This window comes from Melanerpes formicivorus, unplaced genomic scaffold, assembly GCF_026170545.1.
Source record: "Melanerpes formicivorus ecotype bairdi unplaced genomic scaffold, bMelFor1.0.p_v2 SCAF_47, whole genome shotgun sequence".
NCBI classification, from domain to species: Eukaryota; Metazoa; Chordata; class Aves; order Piciformes; family Picidae; genus Melanerpes; species Melanerpes formicivorus.
This window is the reverse complement of record NW_027142399.1, coordinates 3379029-3401468: the sequence shown is the minus strand read 5'-3', so window position 1 is coordinate 3401468 and position 22440 is coordinate 3379029. Positions and strand designations below refer to the sequence as shown.

At 49.4% G+C, this 22440-nt stretch overlaps 1 protein-coding gene across 3 annotated transcripts in view; it reads right to left on the bottom strand.

Moving 5' to 3' along the window:
* Nucleotides 1-22440, bottom strand: part of PRDM10 (PR/SET domain 10) — a 49656-nt gene that overhangs the window by 11214 nt on the left and 16002 nt on the right. For 2 of the 3 annotated variants that reach the window (XM_068160027.1, XM_068160028.1), the window contains exons 5-15: nt 20119-20238; nt 18890-19097; nt 18239-18480; nt 17112-17315; nt 14975-15047; nt 14253-14370; nt 13166-13295; nt 9082-9321; nt 2886-3233; nt 1720-1875; nt 574-753 (exon numbers count right to left, since the gene is read on the bottom strand). In XM_068160027.1, coding sequence (XP_068016128.1) covers nt 574-753; nt 1720-1875; nt 2886-3233; nt 9082-9321; nt 13166-13295; nt 14253-14370; nt 14975-15047; nt 17112-17315; nt 18239-18480; nt 18890-19097; nt 20119-20238 — 2019 coding nt within the window. The remainder of the gene's footprint in view (nt 1-573; nt 754-1719; nt 1876-2885; nt 3234-9081; nt 9322-13165; nt 13296-14252; nt 14371-14974; nt 15048-17111; nt 17316-18238; nt 18481-18889; nt 19098-20118; nt 20239-22440) is intronic. The other variant, XM_068160029.1, reaches the window with a different exon arrangement.

The window sequence follows — 22440 nt, the reverse complement described above, 5'->3', positions numbered from 1 at the left end:
CAAGGTAACAAGGTCTTGCCCCATCTCATTTACAGTTTCTCTAATCAAAAGAAGACAGGAAGGGGTAAACTAGTTTGTCAGAGCTCTCCTGGAGCTGACAGAGAGGTAATGTAAAGGGCCTCTGCTCAGGGAGGCTTTTGATAGCCTCAATTCCCTCATGAAAATATTTGCTTGTGAGATCTGTGGCTGCAGAACAGCCTTTACACAGCAGCAGTTCCAGGGCACGGCCAGGAGAGGCCCCTCAAGAAGGGAGAAAACAAAGAATTGGAAAGACAGCCAGGAAAAGAGAGGCTGCAGGGCTGAACTAGACACTCTATTGACCTCATTTTCTGTTAAATAGAGGACATCAATCAGCATTACTTGGTGACACCCAGACACACCATACAGGCAACGAGATCCCTTTGCTGAGGAGACAAGACACGCAGGTTCCGAACAACAAGAGGTCCTCTCAACTCAGCTATGACATCCTCCCTACTTCCACAGCATCCTTGTGTTCCTGCCACTGGAATTGCATTTTTATTCCTTAATTAGCCATCAAGACTGAGGCCAGGAGCTGGAGGGAGGGAGGCTCACCAGCATGCCCCTGCGGCGGAAGCCCATCATGCAGAGCCGACACTTGAACATGAAGCTCTCGTAGTCGGTGGAGGCTATCCGGGGCTTGAAGGTCTTGGAGCGGCTGATCCGGTCGGCTTTCTTGGCTTCCCTCTCTGGGTTGTGCATCCTCTGCATGTGCTCTCGCAGCTTGTCCTTCCTCTAGGGAAAGAGCAACCAGGGGCAAAACCATCAGCCATCACAAAGTTGTTCAGAGACCTCGCTTTGCCTTTTCCCCTCCAGCTGCACGCTCGCTGTTGGGACAGCTCAGCAGGAACCCTTTGGCCTCAGGTTTTCCCTTAAGCCAAGCTGAGGTTGCTCAGCCACAGAAGCAGCAGTCAAACTGATGCTAATTTGATAGCCCCTGTGAGGACAACCCCCCCTTCACTCTGGCTTTTCCTGGAATTGATCTAAAATATTAGTGCTCAACTTCATACGGTTAGAAACTTGCGTCTTCATCTTGCATCAAAAAGCTCTTCACAGAAGAGGTAAGACTCTGGCCCAGCATGCCCAGAGAGGTGGTAGATGCCCCATCCCTGGGCCCATTCCAGGTCAGGTTGCTTGGGGCTCTGAGCAACTTGCCCTAACTGCAGATGTCCCTGCTGACTGCAGGGGGTTGGACTGGATGGCCTTGCAAGGTCCCTTCCAACCCAAACCAGACTGTGACTCTGTGAAGACCTCATGTCCTATGATGGTACTGCCCTCTTTTCAGGGAGTAGTAGTCAGAAGGTCTCCCCTCAGTCTCCTATTCTCCAGGTTACACAACCCCAGTTCCCTCAGCTGCTCCTCACCAGCCCTGTTCACCTGCCCTGCTCCCACTCCAGCATCTCAATGTTCTTTTTGCAGGGAGGGCCCCAAAACTGAACCCAGTACTCAAAGTGTGGCCTCACCAGTGCCGAGTACAGGTGGACAATCACTGCCCTGGTCCTGCTGCTCACACTATTGCTGACCCAAGCCAGGATGCTGCTGGCCTTCTTGGCCACCTAGGCACACACTGGCTCATCTTCAACTGGCTGCTGACTAACATCTCTAGGTCTTGCCCTGGTGGGCAGTTTCCAGCTGCTCTGCCCCGAGCCTGGCGCATTGTGTGTTCTCCACCTGCATCAGGAAGAGAAGCCACCAGCTCACCTTGAACTGCTTGCCACAGGTGGAGCAGAGGAAGTCCTTGCGGTCCGAGTGCCGCAGCATGTGGAGGCGCAGCTTGTCAGGCCTGCAGAAGGCTTTGTCGCACTCTGTGCACTGGTAAATCTTCTCCGAGTGGAAACTCCGGACGTGCTTCTTCACCTAGGGACAGAGAGGAGCCTGTGGTAAACAGCCTAGGAAACTCTGAGCAAAGAGGAAGAAGAGAAGGGGCTGCAGGGCTCTCTGGTCTGCTTTGGTTTAAAGAGTGTTTTATCAGAAGAGCTACTAAGAGGGATGGGACATGGCACGTGGTAGGCATGAGGTCTTGGGTGAGAGGTTGGACTTGATGACCTTTGAGGTCTCTTCCAACCTTGGTGATTCTATGATTCTCCAAAGCCATCACAACTTCATTGTGCACCTGGATGGCCAATTTGATTTCCTCAGGAGTGATTCTCAAAGGCATCAGCTATTGCTCAGCTGGGCACTTAATGGGTAGCCAAAAGTCCATGACGTACCAGCTTCCCTGAATCATCCTGGAGTTCACACCTTCAGCACTGATCAGTCTCACCACCTCCCTGGGCAGCACATTCCCATGTGCAATCACTCTTTCTGTGTATAACTTCCTCCTGACCTCCAGCCTGAACCTCCCCCGGCACAACCTGAGACTGTGTCCTCTTGTTCTGGTGCTGCTTGCCTGGGAGAAAAGACCAACCTCTGCCTGTCTACAACCCCCCTTCAGGTAGTTGTAGACAGCAATAAGGTCACCCCTGAGCCTCCTCCAGGCTAAGCAGCTCCAGCTCCCTCAGCCTCTCCTCACAGGGCTGTGTTCCAAACCCCTCACCAACTTTGTTGCCCTTCTCTGGACACACTCCAGCAAGTCAACCTCCTTCCTAAACCGAGGGGCCCAGAACTGGACACAGTACTCGAGGTGTGGCCTAACCAGTGCTGAGTCCAGGGGCAGAATGACCTCCCTGCTCCTGCTGGCCACACTGTTCCTGATGCAGGCCAGGATGCCATTGGCTCTCCTGGCTGCCTGGGCACACTGCAGGCTCATGTTCAGCCTACCATCGACCAGCACCCCCAGGTCCCTCTCTGCCTGGCTGCTCTCCAAAAGAAGAGTAGAGAGAAATACATAGAGAGGGAGAGGGGGAAGAGAGTGGTTCAGAGCTCACCTGGATGAAGTCTGGGAAGCGTTTCTTGCAGGTGGGGCAGGTGAAGTAGCCGTCGTTGACGTGGATGGCCACGTGGTCCTTCAGCAGATCCAAGCGGTCGAAGGACTCGGGACAGAAGATGCAGGAGTAAGTTTTCTGGTCCATGTGGAACTTCATGTGGCTCTCCAGGGCACCGCTGTTGATGAAGCCCTTGTTGCAGATGTCGCAGGTCAGGGGGCAGTTGCCTTCCCGCCCGTGGAACCTCAAGTGCTGGTCCAGTTTGTCCTTCTCCCGGAAGGCCTTGCCGCACTGCAGGCATTTGAAGGGCCGGAAGGACTTCCGGATGAACAGGTGCTGGAGAGCTGCATTCTGAAAGAAACAGCCAAGAGACCTTCAGCTTGCATGGCTGGGCACAGAATCCCCAGCCAAACAGTCTCAAGATGACATACACCAGGTGATCAGTGAAGCCCAGCTTCCAACAATGCTCCTGCACGACCCATGCCGGCTCCAGTTTCCACAAGGGGAGGCTGCAACAGGCAGAACTCGGTGGTGAGAAACTTGAATAGCTTGCCCAGGGAAACTGTGGATGCCTCCTCCCTGGAGGTGCTCAAGGCCAGCTGGGACAGGGTCTTGAGCAGCCTGGGCTAGTGGGAAGTGTCCCTGCCCATGGCAGGGGGGTTGGAACCAGATGATCCTTCAAGGTCCTTTCCAATCCAACCCATTCCATGAGTCTGTGAATTATGGGATACACCTGCAGCTACTCACAGTTAGCAGAACACAGTGCAGGAGCTTCCTCTCCAGCCCTGCTTTCTGCTCATCTAGTTAACTTCTGTAAATTAGAACCAAGCCCACTCCACAGTACAGACCTGAGCCTGAGAAGAGCTGCAATTCCAGCTGACTTTGGGGGGACAAGATCACAAATTCAACCACCATGCAAAGGAAACTTTCTTCTTTCATGCAGGGGCAGGGCTTAGGAAACTCCACAGCTCTTTACAGACTCAACTTCTGCACCAAAGATCACCACAGAGATGTGCAGCAGTGGTTTAGCATTGCCTGGAAAGCTTCTGGTGGAACACACATTGAAGAGCTAATGATCTCCAGCTTATTCTTTTTGCTTATAACAGAGCTTCACAACGTTAGAGCAGGGGCAGAATGGCAGATGTGTGCAAGCAACAGGTAAGAACTTGTGAGCAATTGGCCTGTCTTTGCCATTTAGCACACCTCATGTGCAAGAGCCTGAGAATGAAGAAGGAAGATGGAAGACACACACACCAGGACTAAATAATGAAGAACATTTCACCTCTTTTCAGGTCTTACATGGTGATAGTTGGAGAAACAGCACTAGGACACTGCTGGCACCTGTGCTTTCACACCTTCAGTGCTACATGCTCCTCCATGAGCTATGTTCAAGACTCCTGCAAACAGATTTCTCTGCTCTCCTCTCTCCTTTTCCTGTGGGAATGTCTGTGCTGGTATTTGCTGTGTCCCTTCAAGTGTGTGCCAACAGCTGATACTGAGAAAGCAAAGTTAGGAGCTCTTCTGCTGGAAACAGCTTGGGAATACTGTGAAGTGCTGTGCTAGAGACTTAATTGGTGAACCTGAACTGGTGATCCTCTACTGAACTGCAGAGGGAAGCCTAGACTTTCATTCCAGAAGGAGGAACATGAGAGCTGTAAAAACCAGCTACAGTTTCATACAGGAGGCTCAAAATCAACCCTCCCATGAATAACTGTCATTTCCTTTCTCCATTTTACAAGTGGAGAAGCAGAGGCAAAGAGAAATACCCAGTTCTGCCCCAAGATGCAAGGTGAGCTGGCAAGCTAGACATGTGCTGTGTCAAAAATCCATGTGTTGGTTGGTGTCAGAGGACAGAATTCTGCTCTCAGTTATGGGGATATGCTGATAAACCCCAGAGAGGCACTTCAGGTTCCTAACTCCACTATTACTGCACTTCACTGTTGAATCACTGCTATCTCACTGTGGGGTTAGAGAGCAGGCCAGACTTCTTTGCCATGAAACTCACCACAGTTAAAGGCTAGAGAAGGGTGAAATGTTTCTACTGCTCTGTGGTCAGACAAGCCTTCAACTATCAAAACAACAAAGAGACCTCAGTGCTGTCTCATTAACTGGCAACACTGATTCAGTGCAAAGAAATCCTCTGAGGCTTTAAGATGGCTATTTCAGCAGCTCATCCAAGCAGCTCACTCTTATAACATTCACCTTAAACTGGCAATTAATTGATTTGAAAAGCACTAGAAGAATGCAAGCTGGCATTCAGATAAGCCTTAGAATAAACCATATTTAGAATAAACCAAACCAGGATGGAAGAGACCTTCAAGACCATCGTGTCCAACCCATCAACCAATCCAACCCACCCAAACAGCTAACCCATGGCACCAAGCACCCCATCAAGTCTCCTCCTGAATACCTCCAGCGATGGTGACTCCACCACCTCCTTGGGCAGCCCATTCCAGTGGGCAATCACTCTCTCTCTATAGAACTTCCTCCTAACATCCAACCTGAACTTCCCCTGGTACAGCTTGAGACTGTGTCCTCTTGTTCTGGTGCTGCTTGCCTGGGAGAAGAGACCAACCCCCACCTGTCTACAACCTCCCTTCAGGTAGTTGTAGACAGCAATAAGGTCACCCCTGAGCCTCCTCTTCTCCAGGCTAAGCAGCCCCAGCTCCCTCAGCCTCTCCTCACAGGGCTGTGCTCCAAGCCCCTCACTAACTTCGTTGCCCTTCTCTGGACTCGTTCCAGCAAGTCAACCTCCTTCCTAAACTGAGGTGCCCAGAACTGGACACAGGACCCAAGGTGTGGCCTAACCAGTGCAGTGTACAGGGGCAGAATGACCTCCCTGCTCCTGCTGGCCACACTGTTCCTGATGCAGGCCAGGATGCCATTGGCCCTCTTGGCTGCCTGGGCACACTGCAGGCTCATGTTCAGCCTACCATCAACCAGCACCCCCAGGTCCCTCTCCACCTGGCTGCTCTCAGCCACTCTGCCCCCAGCCTGTAGCTCTGCCTGGGGTTGTTGTGGCCCATGTGCAGAACCTGGCACTTGGATGCTCTGGTTGCTTCAGGCACAAATGTGACAGCTTATGATGCAGGGTCAGTCAGGAGACACCAAACAGCGGTTGGACAAAACAACATGGAGGGTGAGGCTGTTACGTACCCATTGGATTAGATACAGCAAAAACCCAACCAAGCAAAACACCCAGCCCAAACCTACCTGCAGCTCCAGCTGAGCAGGCAGCATTGAGGGAGAGAAAAATACTTTTGTTATGCAATGGACTTTAAAACAGAAGCCTTGACTTCTGTGGGTCATGAGGAGGGCCAGCTCGTCTAGCTAGAGTTTGCTTTTGACTCAAGGAGGTGTTTGCCTCAGGAAACACCAAGCAGCTCTTCAGGGTTTGCCCTGCAGTTAATAGCTGCCCAAAGGGAGTTAAAGGGCAAAGATAAAACCCACAGATAATCTGGAAGGTGTTCTGTGACCTTTCCTGCTTTCTCAAGAGTTGATTAATAGTGATGTAATGCACACTGCAGAGCCACCCTGAGAATGAAATGCTTGCAGCAGGAGGGAATAATTAGGACAGGATGGCAAGAGGGCAAGGATTAGAAGAGTGTAAAAGTGAAGGAGAAAGGACTTTTTAAATCTCCTCTTACTGTCTGCACTCATTGTTATACAACCAGTTGCATTTCTTTCAGCATGAAGGAAGTGACTGTGCTTTCCAAATCACATCCCTGCTCCTTGCCAGTTCTGAGTGAAGCACTCACCTACGCAGAGGATGTTTTAGGATCAGGTCTGTGTGTTAAAAAAGCCACCCCACAGTTTGCAAATGCAGATGTTTCAGCCCCCAGATTAAACCCAAATATTCATCTTGGCTGCAAGACCACAACATCCCTCCAGTTTGTTACAAGAATAGCTTGAAGGGTGGGTCTGCCTTTGCCACACTAAGGACATGACTGCCATATTTAAAGCCTGATCTCCAAGGAAACCCTACAGCAGAGGCTGGAAAAATTAAATGATCCTATCAGGAGCTGAGCCCTGGGGCACCAGAGATCAGTGCTTCCATCTAGAATGACAGCACTCAGAGCATCACTGCCTTAAACCTTGGACTAGTTGAAGCAATCTGAAGAATGACTGGCTTTGAAAATGAAATCCTGCATGAGTAATAAGGAAGAGCCAGAGCTGCCCAGCTCTGCAGAGCATAATCAGGAGTCAAGATTTTCTACCTGTTCCTTACAAAGAAATGATGTACCACAGCTTAAACCCAAGTATTTACTTCTGTTAAGTGCATTTTATTGTCAGGAGGTGCTAGAAAGAGTCAGATTGAGTGCTCACAGGGTGCTAGAGTTTGCTGTGGTTCTTCAGTGCTTAGAAATGAATGCTGCTAGTGGCCTCTTCTCTCGGTTCCTCATTGCTCACAGTCTGACTCAATGTGAAAAGGTGCTGTGCAGCCATCCATCTGCCATTCTGCCAGTGCCCCTGCCTTGCAGCATCTCCAGGACTCTGCTGGACACAAGCTGCCAGATGTATGGGGAGTTAGGGAGATCTGGAGATACAAATGTGCCACCAAAACCAAAACCACCACTGCACTCCCCTCAGCTGTCATCCAGTTGTGATGATGTGCCCACAGCTGGCATGGGGGAGACTGTCCCTGCTCCCTTCTTGCCAGCTCAGGATGTCCAGAGGAGGTTCTCCAACTCTCCCAGGGCACAAGCAACAGCTGGTTGCTGGCTTACAAACACCTCTGAGCTTGGAGACAGCTGCTGCTGCAGCTCACCCTGGGGGAACATGGAGATCCAGCAGGACAGGGATGTGTCCCTGGGGTGGCTGAGCAGTGAGAATTGCCAGGGAACAAAAGCTAAGTCACAAGACAAAGCAGCTTCATAGTTTCCAATCCTTTCTTCCCACATTTACTGTTTAAGATGACCTTGAGTTCACATTTTGGGGGTCTGGGAAGCAAGCAACACTTTCTCTTTCCACCACATCCATGCCTCAACTTTCTACTGAGGAAGTTGTGGGTATCACAACAATCAATACTCACTCACTCCCCTGTCAACAGCTCAGCAGTCTGTGCTTTGCTATCCACCCTTCAACACAGGCAGTAAAATCCCCCAAGCTTTTGACATGGCCATCAAACTGTTGGTGGAAACTTGGCATTCAGGGAACACAAACATTCATTAGACATGGTCAGAAATTCTGGAGTCTTATTGTGCCTGAGCCAAATCCTTCCTTCAAGATAAGCTGCTGCATTTCTGGGGCCAGGCAGCCACCGCGGCTCTCACACATATATTATGGTTGGACTTGGATGATCTTAGAGGTCTCTTCCAACCAAAACAATCCTAAGGATGTATAAACAGAGAGCAAAAACACGGCTCAACACCTTCACCAGCTGCTCCACCCTTTTCCAACCCTGCCTCATCACCCAAAAATGAAGCCTTGCCCCCTCCTGCAGCTGTTCCTTTCTTGTAATCGAAATTTTACACACGGGAGGCAAAGAGGAAGATTTCAGACTAAATAAACCAATCTCACAGTTGCACAGCTTGAAGGATTATTTGCTTGAATCATTTCCCTCCCACACAGAGCAGAGGCAAAAAAAAAAAGAAGGAGGAAAAAAAAAACCAACCCCAAGCTCACCCAGCTGACACAAAGCTCAGGCTCAAAGTGTTTGCTGTCGGTACACAAAGCACTCGGCACAGGTTTTAATCTCCCAAAGACAGGCAGGTTTTGCTGCCTCCCCCCCCCCCAAGAAAGGATGTTTATCACTAAATATCATCAAGTGAGTGGATCTAAAGCAGGGTCATGGCTCCTTTCTGGCAAGTCTGTGCAAGGAAAGAGTTCAGAGAGACACAGATGGTGCTGTGAACAAGTCGTTAGTCTGTGCCACAGCACCGTGATTCAGCCGGCTGTTGGAAGCACTCCTGCTTGCCAGCTTGGCTGGGCTGTGTTGCTGTGAAAGAATTAACTGTGCTGGAATTGAATCAGCTCCAACTGGTGACCAATCCTCACTAGCATCTCTCAGGAGAGACACCAGTTCCCTACATGCAAATTGTCTCCCTCTCAGCCCAAACAGAACTGTGAGGAATGAGATGCTTTACTGAAGGTTTGGAAACAGAGAGGACAAGGGAGAGAAAGAGTCCAGCTGGTCCTGGCAGGCAGGTCCAAGCAAATAGGGGGAGAGAAGACGTGGCCCAGCATCCTCTGTGCTTACCCTGATGCGCTTCGCTCGCCTCATGTCGTCTGCCGTCATGGTGCTCTGCGTGGGCACTGCGCTCTCTTCCTGCTGCGGCTGGATTTGCAGTGGGTGGTTTTCTGGCTGCTGCTGCTGCTGCTGCTCCAGTGCTGACTGTGCCTCTGATGGCACTGGAGTCTGCTCCTGCTGCTCCAACCCATTCAGTGTGGCTTGTCCGGCCTCATCAAACTGCCCCTTGCTGGAAAAATGCAGCAAGTCCTGAAATCGCAAATCATACAGCCAGTGATTATTCCCCCCACCCACTGAAAGGGGCTTTGATCATACTCAGCACACAACAAGACTGCTACATGACCACCAGCTAGAAACAAACAGTGCCTACACTGACACCTTCCTGCTGCCTTCCACTGATGCTTTCAGCAGGTCGTCTCCACCTCCAGCTAGAACAGTCAGACTGCCGAGCATGAGGAGCTGCAGGTAGGAGACTCTCTTGGCCATCATAAAGCTCAGAGAGGGCAGACTTAGACTGGAGAGTAGGAAGAAATGCTTTACAGTGAGGGTGGGGAGACACTGGAACAGGCTGCCCAGGAAGGCTGCAGGGGCTCCATGGAGGTATTCAGTATTACTAAGGTTGGAAGAGACCTCAAAGATCATTGAGTCCAAGATGTTCAAGGCCAGGCTGGATGAGGCCTTGAGCAACCTGGTCTAGTAGAAGGTGTCCTTGCCCATGGTAGGGTGGGAGTTGGAACTAGATGATCTTTAAGGTCCCTTCCAACCAAACCATTCTATGAATCTGTGAATCATGTTATCTGATCAGACACAGCCAGCCAAAGTGACCCAATTCAGTATCAAAACCAAGTTGTTCTACCTTCCTGGCAGCTTTTGCTTTAACCACAGGTGATCTAGGATCGACCTGTGAGAAATTTGATGACCAAAGCAAGTAGCACAGACCAGGGGAAAGCAGAGAGTTTCTATCTTGTTGAAATCATTGTCACTTGGAAGCATTATCATCTATTGTTATGCAGTGTCTTCTCCTTGCTAACAAACTATCTGGAATGCTGAACTGGAGAGTGACAAACGAGGTGATTACATTGTGCAGGATGTGTTTTGCTACCCAGCTTCCAAGCTCTGCATCTACCCAGCTGCATACATCACTTACATTTATTACACAAAGCTGTTTTCTTCCTTTTTAGCATTAGCATAAAAGAAAAGGGAGCAGAAAGCACGTGCCCAAAAACCCCCAAAAGAATCAATATTCTTTCTGCTTAATTCCCAGTAACTGCTCTGGGATGGAATCCTCTCCTATTACAGGGGAAAAATCCCCACAGATCCTGCCTTGACATCACATAAGGCAACTCAGGAATCTTAAAAGCATAAGCTAGAAGACAGAACACCCAAAACATATCAGTACTGTCAAAGCACAAAAGCAGGTGTGGGAGAAGACAAAAAGGAGTGCAGTTGTTGAAAGCCTTCATGAGTGCTTACCAGAGGGAGAGACTTAGAGCAACACAACAGCTGAACGTCCAGTCCTGGTCTAGGTGGCCAGGTTCCACACTTGTTGACACTGAAGTGTGCTCACAGCAACCTGAGTCTTAAGCCCTCTGGCAGATGACCTCATGTACCCAGTCATTAGTTAGGTGGGCAGCCCTCCAAAGGCTTGGGACATAACCATGGCTCTGCTCAGCTGTACACACACACATGAGCTAGCTCTGGGCCATGCTCCAAGCTGGCAGGACAAAAGCTACCTCCAGCCTAGAGACCATTCAGACATCAGCACAGGGCTGCACCCAGTAAGTCCTACCTCTGTGGAGTTTGGCTGCAGCATTATGCTTGTCTAAATGGAGCTGCTTTGTGTCATGCAGCTTTATTTAGAATAAACCAAACCAGGTTGGAAGAGACCTTCAAGATCATCCTGTCCAACCCATCAACCAATCCAACCCACCCAAACAGCTAACCCATGGCACCAAGCACCCCATCAAGTCTCCTCCTGAAAACCTCCAATCATAGTGACTCCACCACCTCCTTGGGCAGCCCATTCCAATGGGCAATCACTCTCTCTGCATAGAACTTCTTCCTAACATCCAACCTGAACCTCCCCTGGTGCAGCCTGAGACTGTGTCCTCTTGTTCTGGTGCTGGCTGCCTGGGAGAAGAGACCAACCTCTGCCTCTCTACAACCTCCCTTCAGGGAGTTGTAGAGAGCAAGAAGGTCACCCCTGAGCCTCCTCTTCTCCAGGCTAAGCAACCCCAGCTCCCTCAGTCTTTCCTCATAGGGCTTGTGTACCAAACCCCTCCCCAACTTCGTTGCCCTTCTTGCATGCTGAGGATGATCTCTCAACTGTCTGCCCGTAATGCAACATACAGTGCAACCCTGCACGCTCAGAGAACAAGCAGCAGGCAGTCAGAGGCAACCTACACGTTCCTCCCTCTGAGTCAGCACTGAACCATGACCCAGCAAGATGCCAGAGGAGAATTACCACCATTCCAGACAGCAGCTTCCAGCTAAGTCATAAAAATAGAACCACTGATCCCTTCTGACACCTCCCATGAAAGGCCTTGGTAGTAACCTAAGTGTGGTCAGCAGCAGAGAGAATGCAGCATTTTACTTCTATGCATCAGATGAGGTCCCTGCAGAATACAAGCAAGAGCCACAAGGAAAAGAACATTTTGCAGTGTGTATGCCAACAGGAGGCCCTTTTGTTAATATTACAACAGCACCAAGAATCATAACTCAAACTGATTTAATTCTTCCAGCAGCAGTTTTAAGGGCAGGCTCTGACCTGGTGTCCCAGAAAGGACAGATATGAACCTAAATTCCCATTACAGTTTTACTGTCTAAATTACTTCTGAGATGCTGCTAAACTGCTGCAATAACCTCTCTCCACTACTAAGTGCTGTGGGATGAACGTTGCTGTGGAAATGCAAGTGATTGTACAGGTTTTATAGCAGGGAGAAGGGAAGCAGTGTTCTCCTTGCCCTGGCAGAGAATCACAGGATTGCTAAGGTTGGAAGAGACCTCGAGGATCATCAATCCAACCTGTGACCACAGACCCATGACTAGACCATGGCACCAAGTGCCACATCCAATCCCCTCTTGAACACCTCCAGGGATGGGGACTCCACCACCTCCCTGGGCAGCACATCCCAATGACGAATGACTCTCTCTGGGAAGAACTTTCTCCTCACCTCCAGCCTAAACTTCCCCTGGCACAGCTTGAGACTGTGTCCCCTTGTTCTGGTGCTGCTTGCCTGGGAGAAGAGACCAACCCCTTCCTGGCTGCAACCTCCCTTCAGGTAGTTGTAGAGGGCAGTGAGGTCTCCCCTGAGCCTCCTCTTCTCCAGGCTAAACAATCCCAGCTCCTTCAGCCTCTCCTCACAGGGCTGTGCTCAAGGCCTCTCCCCAGCCTTGTTGCCCTTCTCTGGACACCTTCAAGTGTTTCGATATCCTTCTTAAACTGAGGGGCCCAGAACTGGACCCAGGACTCAAGGTGTGGCCTAACCAATGCAGAGTACAGGGGGCACAAGTACTTCCCCTGCTCCTGCTGGCCACACTATTCCTGATGCAGGCCAGGATGCCATTGGCCCTCTTGGCCACCTGGGCACACTGCTGGCTCATGTTTAGGTGGCTGTCAATCAGCACCCCCAGGTCCTCTCTGTTTGGGAGCTCTCCAGCCACTCTGACCCCAGCCTGTAGCTCTTCATGGGGTTGTTGTGGCCAAAGTGCAGCACCTGGCACTTGGACTTGTTGAATGCCATCCTGCTGGACTCTGCCCATCCATCCAGTGGGTCGAGGTCCCTCTGCAGAGCCTTTCTACCCTCTAACTGACCAACATCTGCTCCTAACTTGGTGTCATCTGCAAATTTGCTGATGACTGACTCAATCCCCTCATCCAGATCATCAATGAAGATGTTAAAGAGGATGGGGCCCAGCACTGATCCCTGGGGGACGCCACCCAGCAAGAAGCCCGAGAATGACTTGGGTCCAAGTCCAAAGCACACCTTCAGTTCGCATTTATGCCCCAAATTCTTTGGGCCAAGAGCTTACAACTCCCAGACATGATTTCTCCCCCCCCCCCAACTCTCCACCCCCCTTCCCCAAACTATACCTGTGTCCCTTCTTCACACTTCTCCCCGTTTTCACTGGTGACTTCCATCCGCATGAATTTGGGAGGCCGGCCTGGGCGCCTGCCTGGCCCAAACCTCCTCTTTCCTCGCCCACGGCCTCGGCCTCTGGCTCTGCAGAATACACAGTGCTCCAGGTTAAAGACAGAAAAGGAGAGGTTTGGAATCTCCACTGATTTTAGGATTTCTTTCTCAGCATCACTATTCACCCAATCAACTCAGGAAACACAGCCTGCAGCAAGCAATAAAACCTAAGGAAAGCCTGGCAGCAGAACCCCAGGGTGCTGGCTGGTATCTGGTTATTGCATGCCCTGAGAAACCCAAGTCCACAAACACATTAACATTTATTTCAGTAATCATGGGATTGAGAGGACTACTGGCTGCTAGCAAGTCCTCTGCCATGGCAACTCTTCCTTCCAACATCTCACTGTACAAGCGTTTTCAGCTAGATGCAACAAGCACAGAAGGAAACCAATTTGAATGCTGAAGCTGTAAAATCCCTCCCCCAAAAAGGCACTTGGCCATTGATGTCAGGCAGTAAACTGAAGGGAACAATTTTCTCTGTCAAAAAATCCAAACAAAATGCAGCCATTTGCTAAGGTTCCTGAAAATAAAATAGGCAGCAATGTCTTCTGCTCTCTGATGGAGGTTTGGAGGTTCAGCTTTCAATGGGTCAGGAAGAACTATGTTACCATCCCCATAAGCAGGCTTCTTCTCCAAGCTCTGTATCTGCATCCACCTGAGAATCATCAGTATTCTAAAACTCTGCTACTGAAATCTTGCAGTTGTTAGGTCATTGATGAAGAATCAAAACCACCCCCCCCCCAAAATCTCACTGGTTTCAAGAGGATATTTATTGCCCTCTACAGGGTATTTATTTCCCCTCAAGCTACATCTCCCACAAGGGCCTCTTAAACCAACCAACCAGCTTCCTGATGCCACACTCTCACCTCCTGGTACCTCACGTGGGGACCAAAAGTGGTCAGTGAGGTCTGCAGGGCAAAGAGCCTCCTTTCTACAGGTTTGGGGAAGCAGCATAATGACAACAGACAAAGCTAAGGCTTTCAGTACCTGCTGAAGAAGTCCAGCTTCTCATCGTGGGAGTTGAGGTGCTGCTGGAGCTGCTCCGAGCTCATGAAGCGACGATTGCACTCATAACAGGGCCAGTTCTTCTCCTGCTCTCTGAGAACTACATGCAGTTGGAAGTGGCAAGAACAGCATTTCAGTCACCACCAAGTAAAAACCTCTTTTTTTTATCCCCCCCTCACCAGCTTTTTGTCCTCTCCAGGCCATATTCCTCCCCTGGATGTCAGACAGGCTGCAGAACACCCAGCACTGCTCCATTTAGCTTTTCTCTTATCCTCTCTGCACTGTGGCTCATCAGAGAAGGTCACTGGGGACAATTCATGTGCACTATAAACTGCTTAAAATTCTGGGAGATTTGGCAATTTACCCTTCTAAGTCCCTCTGTGGCATGAATTAGGGGAGGTCAAGAGAAACCTCTCAATCTAAGGCATAAACATTGGTTTATGACACAGACTCAAGGTTCCACTTGGAAGTGTACAAACACACCTCTGGCAGCCTAATGCTTCCCAGACCCTGAGGCCAGAGGTTCACATGGTGTAATTCTAGCAGAAGAGTTAGCAGCACCAAGCTCTCGTCTAAGCTCTGGGTCAACTTTTCACAACCTAGCAGAGATTTGGGACCACTGTACAGGCCATGTGCATGAAAGTAAGGAATACAAGACCCAGCCACCCTCTGGCAAAAGCAGAGAGCAGAAGAACCCAAGTTACCCTTCCTTTCCTCCTCAGATATGTCATGGATCTTCTGGTTCACAAACTCTGCATAAGAGGCAGCATACCACACCTGCAGGAGCAACAGGAGGGAAGAGAACACTGAGCTGAAGCCAGAGCTAAAGGGAATTCATTTGAAAATGGTTTTTAAGCAATACATTAACTTCTCTTGCCCCTGCCACTAACTCTTATCGCTCCTTTCATCCTCAATAATAAACCCTGGTGAGATCAATATGCCCCCACTGAGGAATGAAAGAGCTTTGCCCAGAAACCATATCCATTTAATTTTAAGGTATAGCCTCCTAATATGAATTTTAATCTCACACATGGCTACCAGTGGCTCTCAAGGAAGTAACATCCATCTTTCCAGACCTGACTGTGTGACTGTAAAGGATGGAGGTCAGCAGAATGCTGATACTTGTTGTACCAACAGCAGTGGAAAAGTTGTTAGCTTGGGGATTTCCTCTTTCTCTCCTGCTCGCTTCACAAAGACAATGAGGCCACAGAGACTCATTTAGAATGTTTCCAAATGTTCTGAAGGGTAGGAGCAACATGGTCCTGCTTCCCAAAACAAAGACCTGCCAGGCTGCAGCACGATGGACTTGCTTTCCTCACACAAATTTAGGAAGCCTTCAGCACAGAACACCACAGGAGGCAGAAAGACAAAGCTGATGAGAGCCTAAAATCAGATGCTCAGAGTTAGCTGGGAATTCTTGCATCAGTTCTCATCTTCTCTTGCTGCTTGATTAAAAAGGTTTGGTTTTAGAAGAGATGAAGGAGGCATGAAGAGATTTTCAGCATGGAAAATCTGGGCAAGTTTAGACTTGCAGAGTGCTGCAGGCATTTTCACAGCAGTGGTGAGTGGCATCTAGATTGGATATTAGGAATGAGTTCTGCACCCTGAGGGTGGTGCAACACAGGTTGTTCAGACAGGTAGTTGAACCCCCATCCTTGGAGCTATTCAAGGTGAGGCTCAACAAAGCTCTGGGCAACCTGATCTCATGGAAGATGGCCCTGCTGACTGCACAGGGGTTGGGCTGGGTGACTTGTGGCTGGACAGCTACCAAACAGAGAAGGACCTGGGGGTGCTAACGGACAGCTGCCTAAACACAAGCCAGCAGTGTGCCCAGGTGGCCAAGAAGGCCAACGGCATCCTGGCCTGCATTAGGAATAGTGTGGCCAGCAGGAGCAGGGAGGTCATTGTGCCCCTGGACTCTACATTGATTAGGCCACACCTTGAGTCCTGTGTCCAGTTCTGAGCCCCTCAGTTTAGGAAGGACATCGAGACACTTGAAGGTGTCCAGAGAAGGACACAAGGCTGGGGAGAGGCCTCGAGCACAGCCCTGTGAGGAGAGGCTGAGGGAGCTGGAGTTGTTTAGCCTGGAGAAGAGGAGGCTCAGAGGTGACCTCATTGCTCTTCACAACTACCTGAAAGGAGGTTGTAGCCAGGAAGGGGTTGGTCTCTTCTCCCAGGCAACCAGCACCAGAACAAGAGGACACAGTCTCAAGCTGCACCAGGGGAAGTTTAAGCTTGAGATGAGGAGAAAGTTCTTCACAGAGAGTCATAAGTCATTGGAATGTGCTGCCCAGGGTGGTGGTGGAGTCCCCATCCCTGGAGGTGTTCAAGAGGGGATTGGATGTGGCACTTGGTGCCATGGTCTAGTCACACGGTCTGTGGTGACAGGTTGGACTCGATGATCTTTGAGGTCTCTTCCAACCTTGGGCATACTGTGATACTTTAGGAGGTCTCTTCCAAGCCCAACCATTCAGTGATGCTATAAAATAAGCCAAGGGCACACAGGACTAACTGGAAAGGGCATTCAAGACTAAAAAGCATCAGCAAAATAGATGCAGTGTAAGGCATGAGAGTGACAGACAAATCATTTACATACTCTTCAACTTTCTCATTTTATACCTGAGCCAGAGCTTATTTAAAATTGGTGGCTAACAACTTACTGACTTCAGTGATATTTGATTCAGGCCATCATCTGCTTTAGCAGAGGGGAGGGGGGAAAACCACCCTAAAACTATTTAGAGCAATCATTTCTGGGGATGCACTTACAGAGCAGCAACTCTAAGATAGGATTTCAGCAGTAGGAAAAAAGAAGAGAGTCCCAGACCATGAGCAAAGCCATACCTTGAGTTCCTGCTTGGGCTCCACGTTTTTAATGGTGGTGTAATAAATGTGGTGGCCATACTGATAGGCGACCAGGTTCTGCTCCAAATGGTTCTGAGCTGGACGCACAAACATCATCCAGTTACAAAGAGCCTCGCTAGAAAGCTCAAACCATAGGTCCTCTTGCAAATCTCTGTCTTTTCTCTCACCCTTATCAAGAGAAACCTGTAGCAAAAGCCAATTACATGTGACTGTAACTGCCTGGCAGCAGGTTCAAAAGACTTTGAGCTGCTAGAAAACCAACTGTGTCCATGCAGCTTTGACATCAGGAAGGCAGTGAAGGCTTAGCCAGCTGCCTCGCCTTGCTAACAGCAGTCCAGAGACAGGCAGCACTCAGGAAAAGCATTGAAAAACAGGTAGAGATTTAACTGGGGACCCTTCCATGGCTTTCCAGGGCAAGAAGGATTCATTGAAAGGGTACTTTCTGTGTGGCCCTAAGTGAGGCACAAGAAGCTGGGGCTATGCAGCTGTTCTAACTGGCAGAGCCACTTCTCTTTTCATTTCCTGATTCATGACACAGCCTCAAGCTGGAAGCAACTTCTTCAGTTGAACTTCTGTTGGGTGACTGAATCTGCCTGTGCTACAGCTTGCCTGCCAGACACTGGCCATCAGAGAGCAGAACTCTCAGGACTGTGGACATAACCTCCAGCAAATAAACAACCAATTCCTATAATGAAACCAGTACATAAATGGGTAAGTTCAGCCAAATCCACACCTCACACTGACTTGGCATGAGGAAGGGGAGGAATCTCTCTCCTCCACCCTACATCTTGTGGGGGAGAGGAGGTAAAGGGGAAGAAAAATATTTTTAGCTTAAGTTACACAAAATAATGGTTGCCAAACATCCTCACATGTGGCTATTTTGATGTCCAGATGCTGCTTCAAGCCCATGTGAGAGTGACTTGGAGATGGAAATAACATCTCCAGGATGTGGCCCTGGGCAGCCTGCTCTGGTCCCTGCTGACTGGAGGGGGGTTGGACAAGATGACTTTGAGGGTCCCATCCACCCCAGTGCAACCTGTGGCTACCTCATGAACATGAAAAGCTTAAGCACAAACTGCTTGCCCCTCTCCCATGCAGCCCCTTACCTTCAAGTGAATGTAGCAGTCTTTGAGCTCAGTCTGCCTCACCAGGGGGCCCTCCACCGGTCCGAACTGCGTGCGCTTCGGGATCCGCCTCTTGGAGAAGACACCTCCCAGAAACCTGTCGATGTAGAGCACCAAGGGCAGGCTGGCCCTGGCCCTGGTCAGCACGGGCCGGTTGGGGATGGGATGCAAAGGCCCATGCTTGGGGCACACGGAGGGGTGGGCGTTATTGCACTCTTCACACCCTACAAGACAAAGTCAGAGAGGTTGTGACTGTCAGGCAGGCCCCACCTGCACAGCTCAGGGCACACAGCCTTATCTCTCTCTAAATGCCTCTGGCACAGCTGTGGGAACCTTTATCCCAATAGTCTGTCTACATTTTCAAGCACTAGAGAGAGCAAAATGAAGAACAGAGCAGCTCAGAGACTCCACCTCAACCAGGACCTTGTCTTTTCAGGAAGGCAGCTCAATGTGAGCTTGTTTTCCTGGGGTTTACTTATTACTGCTACAATCTGAATGGATTCCAGCTCCTTTTACAAGAGGGCTGGTGGAGGGGAAAGAAAAAGCAGCTCATCATAGAATCAGTGAACTGTCAAGGCTGGAAGATATCTTAGAGATCAAGTCCATACACTACATGCTACTTTATATGCTTACATAAATCATTGGGATCAAAGGGTCGAGGTGGATCTGGATCCCATTCATCCATGTCAGTGTCTTCCCCTTCTTCATCCTCATCTTCATCCTCATCGTCTTCCTCTTTTGCTTCCATGCTTCCCATTTGATTCTGCAGAGGTGCTAAAGGGTCAGAACCATCCACTTCCTCCATAGGAGGTAACACCTGGTTATGCACCGGTAATGATGCCTGAGGAGAGAAGTCACAAACAATCAGCATTAATCCGTGGAGAAAAAAACACCCTGAGAAAGACATACAATCAAGGCTCTTGCTAGCCTACCCTTCCCACTTCCTTTGCTAATGGAAAGAAGGACAAGGGAAAGTGAAGTGGCATGATAAATGACTGCTGAAGGATGCTTTGCATCGCTGCTGCTGCTGCCAGCCTTACCCAGGACAGCTCTGTGTCCCTACCTTGCTCTACTCTGTCACGAGCTGACTTGAGAGAAGAAAATGCTATCAGAGAACTGCTGGACCTTCACAGAAGGTCTGAAAGGTCCAGCCTCTGTGGAAACTATCTGGAGCCTAAGGCTGTATTTTAACTCCTGCACAAGTGAGAGAATCCTGCACTTTGGCACAGGATCTTGTCTCTGCTATCACACAATCAAACAAACAATCCCCAGAGCACACACATGGGGATCAATAAGGGATGAGATAACACGAGGACCAAACACAGACTGTGGGACACAGAGGACAGCTGAGAACATTGCATTCTTTCACTGATTTTAAAGTTTATCCCTTTCCCTGAAAGGAAAAAAACCAAACCCAAACCCAAGAAAACAACAGAGCTGCACTGCAGAGAACATTCCCTCACCCACACAGGTTTCTCAGGTGAGGAACAAGACAACACACCACACAGCCAAGCTGTCTGGCAAAGAGACCCACTGCACGTCGGTCCTGCGTGACAGTCAGCATCACACCTTCTGTTAACTCTGCTTTCTGAATCCTAGGAGAGGATTTTAAGGTGGATGCTCAAGACAGAACAATCTGGACAACAGGTTTCTCTGTGTATTAAACACATGATGTCTCCTAAAAAAAACCCCAAACCCCAAACAGCCACCCAACCCCACACACTCCACGGTGAGACTACGAAAGACAGCACAAATCTGTGCCTACAGCTCTGCCTCCTCTCCTCCTGTATCACTCAGACACGTTTCCTCACCCGAGACAATGGAGCAATGAAAGCAAAAGGAAAGGGAGCCTGGCAACTTACTCTATCTGCTTGTGGCCCCTGCTCCAGAGCCATTGGCTGGGGGGATTGGGCAACGTTGCCGAGCACGGAGAGGTTGGTGGGATTCATGCTCTGAGCAGCAGCAGGCAAGAGCACAGTGACCTAAAATTATAGGCACTCATTTTAGCACTGCGTCATTCCCACCACTCACTTACACATGGGCAGTGCCCTGCATGCAAAGCTCCCTCCAGGCCTACCCTGGGTCACAATCTGCAGCAGTTCAATGCTCTCTTTTATTTTATTGGGGCTTTTTTTTGAAGGTAGGAATGATGGACTTGGGCAAAACCTGCAGACCCAGGGGCAAAGGGAAAGGCTTCCAAAGTGAGTCTGGATTTTGCAGTGTCTGAATTTCCTCTCTCCCACTTTTTGCTTTAATACATTAGGTTCTCATTGCACTCCCAAGCAGAAATGAGGGGCACTTTAGCTCTTGGCACACAGCAGTGATTTGGGGGCTGTTTTCTCTTCCATCCCCCCCATTCACAGTTGGTTTTAAGGGAGAAGGTAAAGAAGGAAACCTCAGAGTGGTTCCAGAATGTTTTATGGATATGGTGACAGGCATTTTAGATCTATTAATACAATTAAATGTTATTTATATCCTCTTTTGGCTTATCTTTTCCTCAAGCAAACCAAGATTCATAGAATTATCGGGGTTGGAAGGGACCTCAAGGATCATCTGGTTCCAACCCCCCTGCCATGGGCACAGGGACAACTCACACTAGATCAGGTTGCCCAGAGCCACAGCCAGCCTGGCCTTAAAAACCTCCAAGGATGAGGCTCCTACTACCTCCCTGGGCAACCTGTGCCAGTGTCTCACCACCCTCACGGGGAAGAATTTCTTCCTAACATCCAGTCTGAATCTACCCATTTCTTTGATCCCCTTGGGGGGATGAAGCCCTCAAATAAAAGGATTCCAATAATCCTATTTCCTTGGCATTATTTACTCACACCATACCTTTGTGATTGCTTTGATACTCTTCTCTTTTGGTGTGCTAACAAGAAAGTGAATGCACTGATGCAAAATTAATGCTCCCATCATCTACTCAGTGAGAGGACTAAGCAGAATTAAGATCCTAGGAAATCACCTTTCCTGTCTTCTCCTCCCTGCTTATCTCTACAGGAGTGTGCACTGTTATCCCTCGTGATTTTTCATCCCTCTTCTACAGCTGACATCATGTGGCTTCTCGTTTGTGCCTCTGACTGTTAAGCAGCTTTTATGCTAAATTAAAGCCCCTCCACAGAATGCTTAATAAATATCAGCTAAATCTGAGCCCAGCAAATTGTGCCAAGAGGGAAGGAGCAGACCAGAAAAATCCATACTGGAAGCAGAGGGTCTTAAACCTTCCAATCCAGTTGTTGTGTTTAAACAGGTGGTAAGAGTCAATTGTGAAACTGCTTAGAAACTACAGGGAGGGGTGAAAAAAAGATGACTTCAGGGAGCAGGAACCTGCCAAGATGACAGCTGAAGCAGGCTGTCTGGTATTGACATCCCTGATGCCAAGTGGCAACAGAAAAGGAATCATCACTGGGTGGCACACCCCCAGGCCTGCCAGCAGCGAGAGGTTCGTGCAAGTTTGTGTCTGTTTGTACCTCCCATTAGCACTTCCTGCTACTGATCACACCTCAAACACAGCCTTGCTTTCCCTTCCATGTCTGCCACTGGGAGGCATGAAGGCATGAGTTATGAAAACCTTCCCATTGCTGCTTCAGCTCAAGTTTCTTTTGAAGGACACGAGGAGCTTCAATTACCACTTGTACAGTTTGGGCATGTCCCACATGAGCTGCTGATGTAAAAAACACCTCACAAAGGCAGGAGCTGCCACTGTGAGGGACGAGCCCTTCAGCAGCTAAGGAACATCTCTGCTGGGACTGCCATCAGATGGAGCTGAGGACACACAGACAATGCTCATGTCCTTGCTGCTCAACAGCCTCTGCTGTCAGAGTGTCATCTGCGCTGCACATCAGCTCTGCTTTTAATTAGACCAGGTATTTCTTTGTTAAATGAGCTTTGAGATAATTAAACAGGATTGGGGGGGGGGGAGGGGGCTTTTTAAAGCCAGGAAATTGATGTGGCAAAAAGTTCCAGAGTGACACTCCCAATGAGAGAACAGGAAGGAAGCAGGTACCACCTTTACTGTGCCAGGCATTGTTTCCTGCCTGCCCCTCAACAGTTTCTTTCAGCAAGAAGAAAATTGCCTTTTGGTGCAGCCCTTCCCTCTGCCCCAAGCCCATCAATAAATACACATTTTAGTGATGGCATTCAAAAGGATTCAGATCTCACACATCCCTTTACACCTGCCATTAAAG